Genomic DNA, 13,043 nt, shown 5'->3' with positions numbered 1-13,043 from the left:
ACACCTGAGTTAACTTATTTTAAATTACGTAATCCAACTTGCCTTCCTTTTTCTTTGTTTATTACAGTATGTAAAAGAAACTACAAATTATTTTCAAACTCTTGCCAGCTATTCTTACTCTTTACAATGCATGATAATTTACAAGATACAAAAAGATAATCTTTCAGACATTCACAGCTAACTTCTGTCTCTCTTCCCTTCTCTCTCAGCCAAAAGGAATTCTTTAAAACTTCTCATCTCTGATGTGCCCATATTATTTTAATTTTTTTTTTTTTTTTACTAACGCAGGCTTCTAAAGTCAGTGCACAAAAAAATACTAGACTCAAAGGCACACTGAGCTTGCAGGTATCTTTGGGTCTTGATAATTTTTGTACGTCACTTGGAAACAGAAACCCATAGCTTTCATTTCTACTTTTAATTATGTACTTTTTTAAGAGTATGACTACGCAGTAACAGAATACTGTTTCAAAGTAATTAAAAAAAAAAAAAGAAACAACCCTCACCCCCCCACCTCTGAAGTTACATTTATCCTGTATTTGACTAAACACAAACATGCACAACTACAAGATTATCCATGTTACCGGTTCTTCCAAATCCTTTCCCATCTCCATTCTCACGAGACACCTAGCTAACAAACACAAAAATACTTCCTGTTCAAACACTTACAATGATCAAGGGATAAAGCAGAAACGAGGTCCAAACACCCCTACCAGCTGCAATACCATCCTTCTGGTGGGGAACAAGTATTTCCTAACAGCAAAACAGAAACAGGTTTGGTATAATTCCTCTCCACTCTATAGGGATACTTTGAGAAGACAGCAGAAGGGGAATTTTGTAATTAGAGAAACAGAATGTAAGTACAGTTTTCAGATTTGAGAGTCACACACTTGAATTCACTGACTGCAAAACAAATCAGCAAAAACTGGAAAAAATCCACCTTATAAGACCTGGCCTTTCTATTTAAGCTCCTAAATTAGCAAGTGTAGGATTTTGTAATCACCAGTAACTTCTTCCACATCTTCATTCTTCCACCGCTCCCTTCTGTTCCTCATTTCCAAACAGTTCCTCTTTCAAAATTCCCAAGCCCCCTCTGTTTCAGCCTTACCCAGGTGAGACTACAAACTACAGATATATTCTCTGGCTCTCAAACCCTAGATCATCTGATACATTACCAAAGCAGATGGAAAATACTGTAGTTTCCATGTTTTTAAGAAATAAGCAGTTCTGGCTTAATCTCAAACACAGAACTGAACGTGCTACCAGGCAAACACTATTTGTGCCTCACAACAGTACACAAGGAAGTTTAAATGCATATTAACTGAGCAGCTGCATGACCACTGCTGCTACTCTGCTGTCCTGACAATAACTCCTCTCCTAGCAGAAAACACTTTTTGGTAGTCCACCACATACCCCCTTTCTTCATTCTTGTCCACTATCATTTCTTTCCCACCGGAGTCCTCCGAACTGTTAGAAGCAAATAAATCAAGAGCTGTCACTCTTTGTCTGTCTCCAGATTTTACTCTACCTGCTGAAGCCCAGCTCAGTGTAATACTGGCCTACAACCAAAACTTCTGTATGTTAAAACATGACAATAGTAATCATAATTTATATTAATAATTAAATAGTAGCAATCCGATTCAGAGCAACAGATAATAAGGATGCTGAAAGAGCAAAGGCTTCCAGAAATGTAAGGAACAAAAGGTGTGGACATCTGTAACTGGGAGCAAGGAAGAGCAAAACACAGAGAATAGTCTTTAATGAGCCTTAGTTTTTCAACTAAAAACTGTCAGAAGTATTCCACATGCTACAGCAAAGGTAACTTGAACACACTGTAATTAACTTCTGACATAGCCTTGCTAAGGGGACATCAATAACATACATCTCAGGAACAGGTTAACAACCTGACATAGAAAGCAGAGTACTAAAACCATTTTAAACTGATACACAGCCCTCTGACAAAGTCTATATACTTGAGAGTAAAATTATAAAATGCTTAATAATACAGCAAAATCAAATTCTTCTAGTAGTTATAGCTAAAATACTAATCTCATCAAAAACAGAAATCAGCCTAATGCTAACATGAAAAAATAGTTTCATAATTCACTCAATACCGCAAATGTGAAACATGTTATGGTTCTTTAAAAGGAAACTAGACATCAAGAAAACCCACCATTACAATTATACCTGGATTAATTTTCTAGAACTGTATGCATAAAGACAATTAAATTTCAAGAGATCTGAATAGTTATGACTTTGGAAAACAGTGACACAGCAATGAAACTACAATGAAGCTACAGTAACAGAAAATAATTTTTTAAAAACCTGAGGAAATGTAAATTCAAGCCCTACTAACTTAAATATTATGTTGAAAATCAAAATTCCAACAGGATTTTTTTTTCTTCTATCAATTCAGACTTGTCTTTTCTCTCATGTGCCTGTAATTATTTCGTGCCTTCTATTGAAAATGGTTAGAAAAAGAATGTATGCCAGAGATTAAGTAAAACATACCTACTATTTATATACAACCCTTTGTCTAAGATAAGGTTTCCAAGCTAGGAATCCTAATCACAGCAAAATACAATCTGATGGTAAAACCTGTATGTTCTGTCTCCCTGGCTCAAAGAGAACAAAGATGTCATACATTATTAGCTTCTTATGAAAAATTGTATTAAGTTTTTCAAGTTGTTTTGGTACATGCACATTAATCCAGTATCTTATAGTGAATAGTTCTCATTAATGAACTTGTTACATACTATCAAGATATTTCTTTCTTTATTTCAAAAGCCAGCAAGAAATAAACTAATATCCACAGAAGCTCCTTAATTCTGCATAAAAGGTAAAGACGGCATGAAATAAAATTAGATGGCCTAGAACAAGATTTTTCTGTGCATAATTGAAACAGAGAAAGTAGTAAGTGTGTGGTATAGCAACTACAGAAGAGCACAACTAGCTTCTACATTCATTACACAAAATAATTTGGTTGTACAGCATAACTCATTAAATAACTAAGCAGAAGCTTGAATAGCTCTTCCTTTTATGTGATTTTACAATAAATCACGTAATGACTTTGGCAAACATGAAACCAGGAACAATACTAAGAAAATAACAAGATCTTAGTTACCAAGACGATTTTTTGTTAGCACTATCCATAGCTTTCATGGCACTCCTTTCCTTGAAAAGACAGATAATTACAAACGTTTTTTTCTGTTTTTAATCAATGTATAAAATAACAACTTCAATTGCCTCTGTTGTATGAATGTAAGCTGAATGGTTCTATCAACACTATCACATTAAAAATAAAGAATAATTATTTTGCAATATATATGACTGTCAAAGAATGACCAGTGTTGTCCATGAGAAACATAGTAACTAGTACATACATATTTATTACACAATTATTTTGTGATTAAATGTACTATTAACCATACCCAGTTAATCACAATGTAACTTGAGCAAAAGTCTGTCATTTTCCATTTTTACCAGTGATACTGAAGAAAAGCAGTTCAGACAGTGCATTCTACATGTATTTCACATGTGACACTGGCTCCATGTTTGTGAAGTACTTCTCATTATTTTTACATTTTTTTGTATGCCTGATTTCAGAAAAATTAAGCTTTTATATAAAAATGAGTTCTCAAGTTTCCCAACAGTTCAAGACTCTGTTTTAAAGCTACAAATATTAAGGCTCTTTGAGTATTTAATTATTTTTTACATCTGCTTGACCTTCCCATCAGAGGGGGGGGGGTTGGCTCGGAAAACTACAAATAAAAACTTTGCACAACAACTTTTTGCAAAATGTTCCATCTTATGGTAACACAGCCTCAGGAAAAACAAACAAAAAAAAAAACCAAAAAAAAAACCCTCAACTGAAAGGAACATGACATTGAAGGACATGAAGGACACTCAACTACAGAAAGGCATAATATATTTTAGCCCAAACCATTTCAGTGAAAGTCTGACAGTGTTACTGCTAACACCACCAGGGACAGAAGAAAAATGTTTTAGCAAGATATCTACACTTACTATGGATGCAGATGTACCAAGTGAAGCAGTGGCATTCAAAAATAATGCAGATGGCTCTGAGCCAGTAATACAATTCAGTCCTTCTCAGCAGTACTAATTACCTCAGGCAAAGCGTCATGCCAGCATGTCCATGTAATTTCTATTAATCAAATCAGTTCACTTACCCCTACAGAACAGTGCATTGTGCTATACAGACATATGCTATATTATTTTGGAGGACACTAAGTCTACTACAAGGCAATAAATTGCAATGCATCTAAATCCCTAAACAAAAGCACCATGAAAAGCAACTTTTCCCTCCAGACTTATGTGTGTTGTTTCTTATGAGAAACTGCGCACAGCAATATTAATATCAACAAATCTGTCTGCTCTGTGTACTAGCCGTGAAGGACCTCACTGACATGACGGTAACCAAGTCTTTCCTCACTTTAATTGCAGGCAACAAAAGACCTGCCTTGGCAATCATACACTCTATACATTTTTGCTTGGAATAAAAAAAAAAAAAAATTAAGTTCATTGTCGCATATGGTATGTGAAGAAGGCAGCGGTAAAACATGGCTACCATAGTATCTACGGCAGATGTTCAGACAGCTTACCATTGCAAGTTTAGTAATACATGTGTACAGGTACACAACACACATTTAATGTTACTCCAAAAAACACAGCAGTTAAAATTAAACCATTTTTATACAACAATATTCAACCTGAATGACAAACATTAGTCAGCCAATCTGCAATCACTTCAGAATAAGTCTCTGTGGTTTAGCCAGATTAATTACGCTGTTTTAATACTCAATTAATAAGGCACACTGTGGAAACAACAGGTACAGATAATTCCAACTTGCAATAGATATGGATAACTGGTATAACACAAACAAGTATGAACACTTACTATTAAAATCATTTATTTAGGTTTTCAATAAATTAGAACTGTTGTTTCCCGAATACTGACTAGCAGCACTTAGTATTTTAATAAACACAAAACAATACTCAGCACCGTTCCCAAATACTAAAAACTTACAAGAGTAAATTAGTATCTTCCTTAAAAACAGCTGGGTCACTGAGAAGTGGATAGTTTGCCTTCTTTCCTGGCAAAGGAAGAAGATCAAAATACACAATGCTTACATTCACATAGTCACTACCACCTTCCTTTTCCTGCTTAGTACATTCTCCTACAGAATACTGACATAACAGTTTTTGAGGGTCAATTTTTGCAGCACTCCAGTAACACAATGAACTGTGTGAAGTTAACTTGAATGTCAGTCACAACCAGAAGAGAAGTAATTGTGTCAGAGGGGTGAGCTGAAGGTCTTTGAGGAGATTTATCTACTACTTCATCTGAAGCAGTGATAAGAAGAGGCTGAACTAAAGTGACGGCATGAATTTTCCAGTCACAGTCCTAATATTCCAGGAGGTATGCGGGCACAGAGCCCAACAAAACAACTTGTGGGAAGCAAATTTTACATTAAGCAGTCCAATTAAAAAAAAAAAACCACACCACTAAATAAACACACACACACTCACAACCAAAAAAAACAAAACAAAACCTTCCCTATAATACATTTTCTATTAACAGAATTGGGGGAAGCACCTCTGAAAGAAACAAAGGACTTGTAGCAGGTCAGCTTACTCAGTCCTCCTGCTTCAAGGCAAAACCTCTGTATCTAAAGTATTCCTGGTATATGCTTTATCTAAACTGCTTTTTAAAAAAGCTTCAACTACTGACATCACAGCTCCTCTGCAACTACCATTACCATCAGAAACACTTCCTAACATTTTTGATAAAAATTTTCTTTGCTTCATTTCAGGCCCATTACTTACTGTTTCAATCACAGTGGATATGGAGAGGCCCTTTACTCCCTTCTCATCTGAAAAACTTTCATTTATCTGAAGAACGTTACTCTGCCTCTTAGACCCCTCTTCTCCAAACCCACTGCCCATCCACAAGACCTTCAGCCATCATTACTGCTGTATTTAGGACTTTCTTCAATTAACCTACATCTTCCTTGAATGAGGTGCCTCAAAAGGGATTTGATTCTGCAGCTGAAGCATGAACAGAAGATTTGTTTCAAGTGCACTGCACACAACACCCTGCCTTATAAAGATCAGTACAAACTCCATTGCCAACATCATGCTCATACAAAACAACAAGTGGCATGCACTCCATTTGTGAGGAACTACAAAGACTCTCTGCAGAATGCTATGCTATCCACCCAGTCGTTTCTCCTATTCCTGCTGTTAACAATAACTATTTATTGCTAGGACTTTGCACTTGCCAGGAAGAGAAATTAAATCAGTTCACCTAAGATGTGTCTCCAATTCACTAAGAATATTATTCATTTTAATCCTGTTTCCCAATGTTCTTTCCATTCCTCTCTGCTTGATTATTACTTGTAATTTAATAAGGATATACCGCATAACATCACTCAAATCATTAATGAAAACACTAGCCAGCTGCAGAACACATTTCAACAAAACCCCACTTGATATATTGTTGGGAATAGTGAACAACTGATGATAACTCTTGGGGCACAGCTTTCTCAAAAATTCTGCATTCACTGTACAACGTTTTCAACTGGATTATATTGCTGACCCCGCTAATGTGACATAGTGTCAAGTGACCTATCTAAATGAAACTACAAGACAGTCAATGATCTCTCTAGTCCTAAGACCTGTTATGCTGCCAACAAAGAAAATATGGTTGGTTAAACAGGATTCATTCTTGATAAATCTATGTTGCCTACTACTTAATCGCACCTTTATATTCTAGGCTCCTAAAATACATTATTTGTTTTAGAGTAGTCAGCATTGTCCTGGAACAACTTCTATATTGAAGACACCCAAAACTGTATTTCAGTAGACCCCTTCCCCTTCATTTTATGGCTGCACATCTTAGTCACAGACTAACTCTGAGTTAACAAAAGAGCAAAATCATGGCTGCTGTGAGGGCCTGCCTACAAGTATTACATACTTACAAGGTCATTCAAGCAAATAAATTTACTTGCTGTGAAATAAACTCTAGTACAACCATATATAGAGACTAGAAGTTCATTATAATCATAAGACATCTAGGCATTTATATGAATAATGACAACATCAGTTATAGGTATTTAACAAGCAAAAGCTATAAATCCTTTGCTGTCCAAAGCTAGTGCTGTAACTGCTAGATGGAATCAACAACCTGTCCACAGTCAAGCTAGATACTCCCTGCACAACTAAGAATTTCTTCATCTTCATCTGATCAGTTACTGGCCACTTACAGGCAGTGATTTCTGCATATCCACATACAAGAGAGCAGATTGTTTAATCCCTGCATAATTTCTTCTGTGTATAGTGTATACACTTTCTTGTAACATTCTGTGGTTTAAACTTGCTTAGGGATGTTTCTTTTTCACTTGTATTAAATCGTATTAAAATACCACCAAGAAGCATAGTCAGGGCATGTAATTCACTGCATTAGGCCCTGTGTGACATCTGAATATGTCACTTGCTTTACCTATCAATATACTGAATTTGATTGTAAAATATGAAGAATCATCACTAGAGAAGCAGCTAATAGCTTATTCAATGGACTATCAGAGCTCTGTTTCTACTTTGCTAGAGAACCCCAAAAAGTGTGTTAGGAGGTAGAAGAGTTGCAGAAGGAAGTGTGAGGTTATATATACACACACATATATATTAATCACATTTAATCTCTAAAAATTGCATAGGGAATTAATTTCTTTTCTTACTGTGCCAAAGTGGAAAGTTAATTTCAAAGAATGAGAAAGTCCAACACAAGAGGAATTCTAGATCTACTTTAGCTTTAAGTAGAGATCTCAGTGAAAATATTACCAAATGCTTTCAAAGTAAAGTTCTTAACATCTTCTACTGGAGCTAGAGATGTGCAGAATAGCAGTAACTTAAGAAAGTATGCAATTAAAAAAACCCTTCCCAGTAAAAGCTACTATTTCTTGTAGTTCCTCTGACTGACCCCTACTTCTAATTTCACAATTTTATATTTTTGTATCTTTTCCCATCACTGCAAAATAAACTTCAAGACTCAACTAAGTAAAAGCTGTAAGTGAACTAACATAGATTTGCTGAAGAAATAGATGTTGAATACATACACCTTAAACAGGCACACACGTTTGTGTCCCCCAAACTTATACACAGACTACAACAGTATGTAAAAACTAAATGGCCAGTTAATACCCAGAATAACCCCTGTAAGTAATAAAAGATATATTATACTATAGAAAGTGCAGAGCTTTCAAAGTAGTATCACAGTACTGCTGCTTTCAACAAAGCAGAAATTATATTGCACCACACAAAATAGGAAAGTAACAAACACTGGGAAGAACTCTTCCCTGACAGAGCACCAAAAGGGATATTCAGAAATATCTGGCTAAAACTACAAATTAATATTAATCTTGGCCATGACCTCCAATTCAAAAGCAAGTCTCCATGACACAGAGCTCCATATCCAGTACCAGGCTTTCACACCACTCATGTCTACCACCTATTTGCTACCATCAGATGTTGCAGTACTTCCCAAGCCCTCCCAATGCTTGTGTAATCTCACCACCAAATAACCAGTGCCGGTTCCCCATGATTCCCACCCTCCAGATGACACAGACCACTACATCACATCTCCCACCTTTCTGAAGCACAGCATTTCTACAGCTTCACCCCATGTCGCCACAGCCTTACCGCTCTCCTGCCCCACACCATCACCACCCTACAGATCTCACACACCCCAATGCTTTCTAAAGCCAGACGCACAGGACAGTGCTTCCCCAACCATACCCCAAAATCCAGCCTTCCAGCAACACACCACCTTCCCACTGACTCCTACTCTAGTACCCTGAGCCATGCTGACTCCAGCCACTGCACATTTTCCTCCCCTCCAAACAGCGCTACCCCATATCCAGTAAGGCACCACCTCACCACACAGGACAGACACCTCCAATCCACCAACCAGCCACTCCTCAGCAGGGTGTTTCGATCCACTCACATGCTGGGCATCACGGCCAGCTGGGAGGCAGTAAGAATCAGACCAGCCAAGGTGGCCAGCAGAAGATAACTAAGAGCAGAGCACCAGAAGATGAGGGAGAGATGCAGATGGAGAGGTAAAAGAGAAGAAAGAGAGACCAGGAAAAGAGAGGGAGAGAGAAATGACAGTAGACAAGTGATTTTACCTGGCCATAAACCATCCAGAATTAACCATTAATTGATGGTTAAATTAGGGACCACAAGCCTTGGCTCCTCCCCTACGGACTGTAGGATGAAAGTCAAAAGGGCTTCCTAAGGGCTTCCATCTCCCTACATCTTTAACAATAATAATTCCTCATACTTTTCTAAGCTTCAGGAAAAGATCAAGTATTTGAAAAAAAAGAAACTCAAAAGACTGTGACACCTCAACAGAAGGAAGTGCAAGCTCTTTTTTTAAGTGGCAAAAGAAAAAAGAAGAGAGGAAGGAGAGTGATAAAAGGCATTTTCTTTCAAAGAAAGAAATTCTAAAAACTACAAGAGAAACATCTCAGATTTTACCATTAAATTGTGCTAATTATTTGAACAGGATCTAGCATCTCGTTAATCCCACAAGACCTGTAATTCAGGTAGTTAAAAGACAGTACTGTTTTATATATCCTGAAGATGTGAAGGGAGACCAAAATGGAAAGAAAATTAAAAAATCAGAAAAAATATAAAATCAGAAAAAATACTCTAGCTTAGAATGCTACAGTTGATGCTTAAGTGCTTCAAACTGATACACTAAACAAATATATAAATTTTCCATTTACAACACAGCATCTGCTAATTATAAGACTAAGTCATTGTCTAATAATTTTTTGATTACACTGTACAAAAAGAGCAGTAGTGACAAATATGCACAATAAACCTCAGGATGATTCTGAATGTTTGATAGTTCATCCCTCCCACAACCTAATTTTGGAAGCTGAAATTTGAATACCATTAAATCAAAGGAGAAACAGCTGGCAAGATACCATATGGAACACCGGCTACTAGCTCAAAGACTGATGGGATGCTCCTCACTGCATCCTGCAGCACAGTGTGGAAATACCGAAGCCAGCTCAAGTACAGAAAATAATCTAGCAATGTTACATGAGCTTCATGAGAACTATTTCATCATTCCTCCTAAAAACCAATAAAATACAGAGTAAGTTGCTACGGCAGCAAAATGCTTCTAGTATCTGAATTACGTTAGGTTTCTGCATATCGCACCATGTATGGCTTTCAGAAAGTTCACAGGGCCAATAATATTCTTTTAGGACGTGAACTGTAATTCAAACTATGCTTTATTGTAGTTGCAACATCTTCCAAATGCTAAATACGTATCTGCTACCTGTGAAGGCATTTTACATAAACAAAAACCAGTAAGAAATTAATTGCTTCATAAAAAAATTGTTGCCCAAAAGAACACGTTATAACCATAGAATTTTCATGTTATTAAATACTTTTACCTGGAGAAGTCATATGAAAAAAATTAAAGTACAAATGAGTTCTGTCCACACCATTTCTCAATTCAAATCAGGAAGTAGACAGCAAGAACCACAGTAAAAAGTTTTGGGGATTTATTTGTTTTTTAAGTCACACACTAGTGTGAGTCACAAGTACAAGCTAAAAATTCCTCTAAAAGTAACTACAAAGGACTCACCAAGTTCATTGAGACTCTGGGCAGCTTTTGTTATCTCTCTGCTTCCTCCTTGCAGTTGTCCTTGAAGTCTCTTACTGAGATACAAGATGCGTATTATCCTCCGCAGCAAGTCACAGGCAGCCTGCAGAGAAATCATAGCATTAGGGGATATTATCAGTACATTATGATCACATTATTAAGCCTAAAATACAGAAATATTTTAACCAAAAAAATGAAGTTTAGAACACTTAAATCCTCTTGTTCAGGATTTTTTAACATGACTTTAGGCAATATAAATCAATACTTTCTAAAGCTGGTAATTATGTTCACAGGGCTACTGAGACTATATCATCATTACTAGTAAAAAACAAACAAAAAACTCAGAACCCTACGGCAGAGACACAGTCTACTTCTATCTAGAAGCAAGCTTTATTTTACATTGCACATCTCTCCTCAATATTCCCCCGCTCTGTAAGCTTTAGTAAAATTAAGAAGTTGGCCTTGTCAATTAAGCCTTGCTTACTGATCCAAAATAAGCAAAATGACAGCACTTACTTCAGAGGACAATAAAAATTAAAGGTTAAATCGTTATTACAAACATTGACTTTTATGATAGGAATATATTTTAAAACTCATTTTCAGCAAAACTTTCATAAGGCCCATCACCTTCATTCAGTCAACTGTTCCCATTCTTTCATAGTTTATTAAAATACACAGCATTCTTGGCTAAAAATTAAGATGATTGCGTATGTAAATTTTAAGTAAACATATTTGTGCATATTTTCATCAGCACCGATTTAGAAAAAAAGGGCACTGCTGATATATGAATCAAACATAGTAGTTTCATAATTTTTCACTCAACTAAGATCTTCAAACACGTCTTCTCCTTCTACACAGTAAATAACAGACAGAGAGAAACAGCAAGAGATACATCAAGTGCAGAGTTCCTCTAGGTTGGACAGGGTCAGTGAGGCTAGGAGATACACGCTACAGGAGCAGCAACATTCTGGAGTGGGTAACATCTAAACCAGAGTTCAGAAACCTGATTCAAGAGAAGGTAAAAAAGTATGTGGATTTCAGCATAGTCATAGGTACAGTCCAATCATCTGCAATCAAATTAACAAGAGGTAAATGAGAAATTTGGAACAGGTAAAACGTAGTTGTTCTGAGGTATTTTTCCTGGTACTGAAGGCAAAGCTGCCTGAAGTATTTACCTTATGGATATCAAAATTAAAGTTACTTTAAAAAATTATTTAGTATCTGACAGTCTTTGACCCCCTTTTTTAGGCTCAAGTTAATGTCTTGAAAACAAATGTCATAGTGCACATGAAAATATGTACAAGTGAGTAATTTCAACCAATATTCAGTGGACTGCACAACTTGTCAGTCTCTTCCCTATACCAGCACAAACCAGCATCAACACAAATATTTACAGCTTAATTTTGTTAAACACCTAGGCATACAGTAAGGAAAAATTAGAGAAAGCCCCACTGAGGCAAATCAAAAGCACAATTACTCTTACTGCTTTTGGCTCTGTATCACATAGTCTGAAGTGCAAGTTTCCTAAGTATTCTATGACAACTTAACCACGTGATTTCTGTTACCATTAGTGAGAACCAAGTGAGGCTTATCCTACTTTGAGAGATTAACGCATTAGCTTTTATTAATTCATTTCTTTAATTGGAAAATTCTTGATCCACAGATCACTTTCATATCTGTAAACTGATTTTCTGCAAGATGAATCAAAAATAGCTTTTTATATAGTGCACTGTGCTTCACCAAGTAAGAGGGCACAGTATTACTACTTTGCTTTCAAATTTAATTACTCTCTAATCCAATTGTGTACTCCTGGCTAATGTTTTTCCCTAGGAATTCAACTTCGGTTATCTTCTGGCTATCTTTTACTTTACATGCCAAAAGATTCTTTTTCATTGAATTGTTGCTCATTATCTCCTGTTCCAAGAAACAATCTTTTAAAAGGACTACCAAACTGAGTAAGAGCTGGGAAAAGTTACATTTAGATACAAGAGCAAAAAAAGTTTTAACTTCTGGCCCTATGAATTAGAAGGAGAAGAAAAATCCAAAGACATGAAGATACAGTCTTAACTTCACAGTGATTGTTACTGCATTGTGCCCTTGACAAAGATTGTGTTTCACCCAAGTATTTCCATTTATGTGAGTTGTTCAACTTACTAAAACTCGCAGTCACTGTAAAAGAATGCAATATGAGGACCATAGATAAAATTTTTTATTTCCATTATAATAGTGGAATTGTTCACAGATGCTAGATCTGCTAACCTGCCCACCTGCATAACAAAGTTTGAACTAATTCAGTAAACATTCCCTTTGTGAGTGGATAGAGTATGCTTTTCTAAAGAAGATG

The 13,043-nt window shown here is 36.2% G+C and overlaps 1 protein-coding gene across 1 annotated transcript in view; it reads right to left on the bottom strand.

The window, feature by feature from the left end:
- The window catches only part of COG5 (component of oligomeric golgi complex 5), a 183,345-nt gene that overhangs the window by 162,335 nt on the left and 7,967 nt on the right, over positions 1-13,043 (bottom strand). Inside the window, exon 6 of the mRNA XM_055711500.1 lies at positions 10,682-10,802. Coding sequence (XP_055567475.1) covers positions 10,682-10,802 — 121 coding nt within the window. The remainder of the gene's footprint in view (positions 1-10,681; positions 10,803-13,043) is intronic.

The sequence above is a fragment of the Falco cherrug genome, chromosome 5 (genome assembly GCF_023634085.1).
Source record: "Falco cherrug isolate bFalChe1 chromosome 5, bFalChe1.pri, whole genome shotgun sequence".
Classification (NCBI taxonomy): Eukaryota; Metazoa; Chordata; class Aves; order Falconiformes; family Falconidae; genus Falco; species Falco cherrug.
The sequence above is the reverse complement of the archived record's forward strand: the minus strand, read 5'-3'. Positions and strand labels throughout refer to the sequence as shown.